Below are 8089 nucleotides of genomic sequence, written 5' to 3'. Positions count from 1 at the left end.
TACAGTTTGAATTTTGTCACGCCACTTATATAACATCTACCCCAATGTCTTATAAAGCTTAGCTAACACTTGTCCAATTTTTGTGACTTTCAGAGCTCTCGTTAGGAGGAGGCTAGCTAGCTCTCATTGATGGACTACAGCTCACCGCGGGCTCTATCAATGAGACTCGCGGACAACAAGTGTTTATTTCCACAATCGTTTGTTTAAAGGTCCAATATGTAATATTTGTACTGTAATAAATCCAAAAATGACACCAATGCCTCATCAGATATTAAGGAAACATGTTAAACTGAAATACTATCTTTTCTGACAACAATGCTAATTTCAGTATTTTTTCTTTTTGAAATTTACATTCCGTGACGGAATTTATGTTTAGGTCTGTGTGTTGTTATCAACGGCCCAGTTTGACAGGCAGGCCGGGTTGCCAGATATACCTGTAAAAACGTAAACCCAGCGCGCTACAGCTGTAACGTTAGTACAGCCATGAAAGCAGCAAACAAACCAACAGGATCAACGGAGATAGATTCTACATGACATAAAAAAAAAAAAAAAACAGCATGTTTCTAACAGTTGCGTGACCAGAGACGTAACAACCCCCTGGTAAATATTTGAGATGTATTTGAAAGATGGAGACAGCTTAGAGCCCAAAAGGACGCAGAGTTGGCTTATTTTCTCCTGAACCGGTAAGCATTAGCTCCACGCTAATTTATCACAGCTACTAGGGATGGGCATTTTTTGTCATTTCAACATTTGTGTACTCACATTGAATTATATAGCTAGAGTAACCGAGTTGGTTACTCGCAAAAACAATTGAGACATAGCCAGTAAACTGATCCCGACTGGTCCTGGCTAACGCCGCCATGCTAACCCTGTTAACTGTTAACGTTACCGGGAGGACCAGGCAAGCAGCCCATGGCTGTTTACAGCGTGTAGCCTCTTCAGCGGCTGGAGCCGACAACGGTGAGTTATTTTAAGCCACGAGAGGGGGGCTGTAAATTGGAAAGAGGGGACTATCCCCCGTGAACTTCGAGTCTGGGCAGGAGGGGGCGGGGGAGACGACTCTCCAGTATTTTGAATTGGTAGTGCAGTAACTATTTTAACCGCTAGCTGCCAGTATTACACACAATATTACATATTGCACCTTTAAATAACTCAACACATTATGAATACACACATTATAAGATTAACTGGAACCTGTGGTAACAGATTGCTGGCGTAACAAGACCGCGCTCTCACTCACACACACCTGGCATTTAGCTAGCCGGAAGAGGGGAGATGCAGGCCCTGGAGCTCTGTCCAGGCAGCGGCATTTGGTAGTCCATTACCCCACAAAACGGTGACTTTGCGCGGGTATGGAGTGCTGTGGGCTGCCAGCCGTGACGGAGATCAATCAAGCTCACAGCAGGCCGGGGTCTGTGAAGGCAGGCAGGCCAGGCGGCGAGGCAGCTACACAGGCAGCACCGGCCGCTGAACTCCGACACACAGTCGGACAAAAATTGCAATTAGACATACATTTTTGTAAAACGGCCCATATTTGACCTCTACATAGTTGATTTCTCGCATAAAAAAGTCTCAGAAGTGAATTTAATAGTAAAATAGCACATGAACAATGTATACAATTTCTGAGATCTGCCCGACATAGATTCAGAAGACTAACTGATCTCAGGTCAGTTGTGTAGCCTATGTAAATGTTGGGGCGTGACCAAGAGAGAGACTAGAGCCAAATGAGGAGGAGCTGCCGAGTTGACGTCAACTAGGCGGCTTGTTGAGATTTGCCCGTTTTCAGAGGCAGTTTCAAATTGTGAGATTTGCAGAAGAAAGAGGTGTCAATGGGATTTAGAGGTTCTATGTATGTCCTAGTTACCCACTAAACTGTCATTATTCAACTATGACAAGGTAAAATCCCTTGTGTTGACATCGGGTCACATTGACCCGTTTTCAATTTTTGTTTTATATCAGAAAATATGGGATGTAGAAATAAGCGCTGAAAATGTGTGGAAGAAAAATTTAACAATTTAAAACGTTGGAAAAAGCAAAAACAAACTGTGAAAAAAAGGCGTCAAACGTCGAAAAAAAGGTTGACGGGAAGACAACACAAGGGTTAAGACATGACCTTGACATCCTCAGTGGTGGCTATAGCCTAGGCCTACAAGCTTGCAGGAGAGAATTTAAATTTTTCATTTGTGTGAAAATCTAACTTTTTTCTTATGAAATATAAACAAAACATGTAACATTCAAAGAATAACAGACTTCTGTAACTGCAAATAAACATAGATGTGGACAATATTGTGAATTTTTGAGGGTTTTAGATGTCATTGCATTGCAGCTGGGATTTTAGGCTGTAGTGGCAATCTGACAACAAAAACTGCCACTGGAGGGAATTTGAAGGCATTTCCAACGCTTGTTGGTGCAAATGATGAGGTCCACCATCGTCTTGAGTTTAACACTTTATTTTATGAATGCATTTAAAAACACCTACAAAAAACTCACTTTGCCGACTGAAAGATTAAAAATGAGCAAACTAGATCTAAAACATCACTCACACACAACTAAATTTAAAAACTGTGTGGCTTCCCAGATCCTAATTCCCTAATCCCCCCTTCACCTGTGCTTCCCTGTTTCTAACCCCATGGTTGTGGTAATTAATTAGCACACATACACACAGGTGCAGACACCCTGACGTAGTGATCAAAACCATTCACACAAACCTATCACACACACACAAGTCTAAATTGGCTACAACAAATGCCTATTAATATTCATTGGAATACGCATGCCATGACAACTTTAAATGTCAGACTTCACTACTACTGTACACTTCAACTGTAGCCTACAGTGTAGCTCTTAAATATGATTGTACATGCACTGTACGGAACGTGCACTTTAATTTGGGACTTTTCTGCGGCAGCTTCACGCAGAGCTTTCGCCGTAGCCTACGTAAGTAGGCCTACTGGCCATGTTTATACTTGTGCATTGGTATGAGTGTCAAGCTGGCGTGTGTGTGTGTGTGTGTGGGGAGTGGGCAATAGAGCGAGGGAGAAAATGAGAGAGTGACAGCGATTAGCTTCGGAGCGAGTAGTGACTCTAAAGCAGGGGTGGCGAACCTGTGGCTCTTGAGCCATATGCGGCTCTTTGCCTGCTCCTTTAAGGGGCCGTCCACACGGAAACGTTTTTTGTGCAAACGCACATGTTTTGCATCGTTTGGGCCGACCGTCCAGACGAATCCTGCAAACGCACTGCCTGAAAACGCACTTTTTTGAAACCAGGTCTCAGGGTGAAAAAATCCGAAAACGGCTCTCGTTTGGCTTCGTATGGATGGTGAATACGAATCCGTATCGATGATGTCATCGCCACACCCCTCTTTTAAACCCTCTCCCACGGCCGCTGACGCACACAACTGCGGTGAAGCTAGGCGAGCATGTCCCATCTCCGTGGTCAAACCAGCACACTATATCTAAATACTGTGTCTCTGCTCCCTGACCCTTCCCTCTGGATTCTACACAAGATATATTGCTAACGTTATGTAGCCAACGTTAAACATTGCTAAAGTAGCTGACTGCTCCAGCAGCGAAGTAACCATTGACGTAACCTTAACGTTTTTTTTTACGTCACTTGACCGCGAATAACTTTACATCTGAAGCGTTTAAAGACTCTATTTGTCCATTGTTTATTTCTAAAGAAACACGACAATGTATAAAAGGCTCCATTACCTTGTACCTCACGTTATAGCTCCGTAGCAGACGTTTTTGTAAAAATAAGCTAACAATTGTGTCATAACCAAGTGACTTACTGTCGCACAGTAGAGGAATTACCGTATAGTACAGGAGAAGCTCGCAGGCAGTTTCGACTTACATTAGCTGTTTAGGTTTAATTACTAATGTTAACCAGCATGTTAGTTAACAATAATTAGCCTGTGCTTATATGTGTGCTTATCTCCTTACATACACCTACGCTCTCCGTCTCTGTAAGATTGGAAATGATTGAGATTTCTCTTGGCACAGCTACCAGAAGACTTACAACTTTCAGACACGTTGCTCACGTCACATTTACGTTGTCTCTGTCAGTTGGAGGCTGCGCAGTAAAGCAAGAGATCACCGGAAAAGTGCTTAGCCTTCACTGGTCTCCGTCCAGAGCAACGGGGTCTATTGGTCCATTATATACTGTCTATGCATGTTCGCCGTGCCTCCTTTTCAAGCTCCGCCCATGTCTGCCAGTTGACCTATGAACGGCTCTGCGCTAACTCGCACATGCTCCCGACGTCACATCTCTCTTTGGTCTTCCTGTCAACATGGCGACATCCATGGCATCTCAGGCTGCAGCAAGAGGACTGAGGACAGCAACCTCAAAGCACATACTTCTCGACAAACTCAAGGTACTTTTACCGCTTACATTACTGACAATGCGTTTTTCACCTCGCACGGGTGGGTTCTGCTGCCGTATGTCCGATGCCATCGTCTCAGGGAGCTGTTAGTGGAGCTACGCGGCTAGCAGGTTAGCAGGTTAGCATGTCTGACCAGAGAGAGCTTTGACCATGGGTCTGACAGATCAAAGTTGAACAGTGTGACAGTCTGCTGATGATGTAACGTTAAGGACACGGCGTCCTATGGCGCTGTAATGTAATAATTGTAATCATGCAGGTCTTGTAATGTAAGACTGTTCTTCAAAATTAGTTATTTTATTTTTTATTCAAATGAGTTATTGGACGGGAGTTTTTCTGAGGAAAACGTCACTAAACTCTTTACTAATGTCTGTTACAAAATTCTAAGTACAGCATTTATCTCTCACTCTCGACATTGACCTATTGTGTGTGTGTGTGTGTGTGTGTGTGTGTGTGTGTGTGTGTGTGTGTGTGTGTGTAAAAGTAATAACAGAGTATTAGTTCTTGAATTGGCACATCTTTGAATAAGTCTTTACATCATATTTATTTGTTTATTTTTAGTATGGGCTGTGCAAACACATGCATAGTTATAAAGCCAACTTAGGGAGATACATCTGAATACTGTCACCGGGACATAGCTCACTGCCATATTAGATAAGACCACAGTGAAAAGGTTAACTATTGCACTTTGATCCTCCAGTGTCTGTTTGCTCCACAGCTTGCAGAATTTATCAGATTAGGTTTGGTCTATGTACAAATAGCAAATTATTAGTTACATCGTCATCCATTTTGCAAACAAATCGTTGACCACAAAATGCTGCCAAAGCCACGAAAAAAGGGATCAGAAATAAAGCCCAATGCCTTGTATTGACTAACCATCAAGAGAAGAAAGCTGAGTTGTTTTTATTTTGTAAGAAATTTCACAGGTTCAGGGGAAGCGAACAAATATATCTGCATGTTCTGCTACAAGCGGTGCCTCTGTTTGATAATTTTCTTCTGAGTCAGCATTGTATACAGTATATAAGAATGGACCAACAGATCCCGTTGCTCTGGACGGAGACCAGTGAAGGATATTAGAAACACTTTTCCGGTGATGTGCAATGTCATTGTGCACTATTGTACCGGCGCTAACCTCCAACTGAGCTTGAAGACTTATGTCACGTGAGCAACCTGTCTGAAAGTTGTAAGTCTTCTGGTAGCTGTGCCAAGAGAAATCTCAATCATTCCCAATCATGCAGAAACGGAGAGTGTAGGTATATGTAAGGAGATAACATAGGCACAGGCTAATTATTGCTAACTAAAATGCTAGTTAACATTAGTAATTAAACTTAAACAGGTAATGGAAGTCAAAACTGCCTGCGAGCTTCTCCTGTACTATATGGTAATTCCTCTACTATGCGACAGTAAGTCGCGTGGTTATGACACAATCGTTAGCCTATTTTTACAAAAATGTAAAAATGTCTGCTACGGAGCCATAACGTGAGATACAAGGTAATGGAGCCTTTTATACATTGTCGTGTGTCTTTAGAAATAAACTATTTGTCAAATAAAGTCTTTAAAATGCTTCAGATGTAAAGTTATTCGCTGTCAAAGTGACGTCAAAATGAATGGCAGTCAATGGAATGCTAACGGTGGGTGATGGCTTGTTAGCATCAAAATGGCGCCATAGGAGCTACGGGTTGTGGAGAGAGACTTACCCCCTTGGTCAGCATCAGAGATCTGGTCTTTATTGGCACTGTGCCTGTTTAAATGTTTGTAACACTAGTGCAGATGTCCTGACTGAAAGGACAGAGCCAGAACCTGTTTTTGCTGTAAACATTGGTCCAGTCAAGTAGGCACACTCTGTTTGGCACAGCAGGACAGTTCAATCTCATGTCATATTTATTTTTACACGCCTGCTTTTGCTGCCTTGATATATTTTGGTACTGATGGAGCCTTGACACTTTAAACAATTTTTAAATTGAGTGGCATATGGAGTTTATGACAGCTAGTGTGCCTGGAGCACAGTGGTTTACATTAAACCCGGGATTTAAAATGGCATGTGCTTTATATTGCGAATACCGATGAATTTAAATATTTTTTTCATCCGGATTCTCAAGATCAGCTTTGGCTATTCTGAGCAATGAGGCTAGAGTAAACATGGTCATCAGGATGCAGCCTAGAGCTTTTTACTGATTGTTTTTGTTATTCATTTTTCAGTGTTTAATAGATGGATGTGTGTGTGAATTTCCCACACCAGGAGTAATGTATATGGTTCTATTTAATAGCGATTGATTATCTGTTAAAAAAATGTTCTATGTAAAATGTTCTATTAAAGAAAAGATAGAAAATAAATATTTGCGTGCGCTGTAAAGTGGTTAGAAAAAATTATATCGGAATTGACTAAATTTGGATCGGCAGGTCAAACTCAATGAAAATTGGGAATCGGCCTAGAAAGTTGTAATCGATGCTAGGGATGGGCATGATTACTCGACAATCGATAATTGATTATTAAGAATTTCGTTGGACATTAATTTGTTATCTATTAAACTAATACTGGTTGCGTAGTGTGAGTCTTGAAGCAATTAAATTAATTTCACAGTGTGGCAGCAATTAAACATTTTACCACTCGGGGGCAATGTTTGACTCCATACTCAGTTACCTGGCTGCGAGTTTCCGTTTTGATTTCAAAAGCAACCATGAAGAGGACACGGCGAAGTGTGGCGTGGGACCATTTAGATATATATATTTTTTTTATTTATTTATTTTTTTAAACGACTTGGTTCACTGCAAACACTAAGATGCCGTGTATAAGTACAACACGGCCACGACTCACATGATGTAGCCTACCACTAAACAAAGTGTATCCGACCTTGGTTGATGTCGGTGGCGGCCGCGGTGCATCCTGCTTTCAGTCTCAACCTAGCATAAACTCGGCGTTAGCATGGAGGATCTGCGATGCACAACGAGCAGAGAAAATTACCCAAGGGACCTGCAAGTTTATTGACATGGATATTGGAACCAGCATATCATATTTCGTCATGACGTACCATCACCAGAGTGGTAGAAACCCACTACGAAGAACGGAATAAGGTTCCCCGGGCTGGCCAAGTTAGCGCGGAGGTAGGCGACCTGTGCATCCCGACAACCTGTTTTCAGCGGCTGGACTGACGATCACCAGGTAGCGATAGCGTCTGACCCCAGATCATGTCAACATGCTTATCTTTCTCAACAAAGATCAGTAGACTGGTGCAGAAGTTGTATCTGAGTTAGCCTACTGGTTATTTTTTATTAGGCTTTGTCCCGTGCCTTGGATAGTTTTGAGTTACATTCTGTTTAAGAACGCCGGCTCGCAGCTACAGGTTTTGCTGTTTCAGGGCGCCGCAGCGCATATATCTATATCTATGATCTATATCTATAATCTATATCTAAAACCTCCAGTTTAACTGCCACAAGTTGTTCTTCTTGTAATTAAGATCTCATCGAGGAAAAACACGCTGTATTTTCATTACAACTCCATCGTATTGAGGGGAGGATGGACGGGGCGTCCATCCTCCCCTCAATACGATGGAGTTGTCCCGTCCCCTTGGCTGAAAAGCACCCCCAAAGCATGATGTTGCCACCACCATGCTTGACGGTGGGGATGGTGTTCTTTGGGTTGTACTCTGTGTTCTTTGCCCTCCAAACACGACGAGTTGAGTTGAGGCCAAAAAGTTCTATTTTGGTCTCATC

General features: G+C 42.3%; 1 protein-coding gene across 1 annotated transcript in view; it reads left to right on the top strand.

Annotated features, from left to right (window-relative positions):
• The first annotated feature begins 4137 nt into the window (after positions 1–4137).
• The window catches only part of suclg2 (succinate-CoA ligase GDP-forming subunit beta), a 118701-nt gene continuing 114749 nt past the window's right edge, over positions 4138–8089 (top strand). The window contains exon 1 of the mRNA XM_028575781.1: positions 4138–4372. Within this exon, the coding sequence (XP_028431582.1) occupies positions 4289–4372 (84 nt within the window). The 5' untranslated portion in view covers positions 4138–4288. The remainder of the gene's footprint in view (positions 4373–8089) is intronic.

Source organism: Perca flavescens, chromosome 4, assembly GCF_004354835.1.
Source record: "Perca flavescens isolate YP-PL-M2 chromosome 4, PFLA_1.0, whole genome shotgun sequence".
Classification (NCBI taxonomy): domain Eukaryota; kingdom Metazoa; phylum Chordata; class Actinopteri; order Perciformes; family Percidae; genus Perca; species Perca flavescens.
This window is presented reverse-complemented; position numbering and strand designations above follow the sequence as displayed.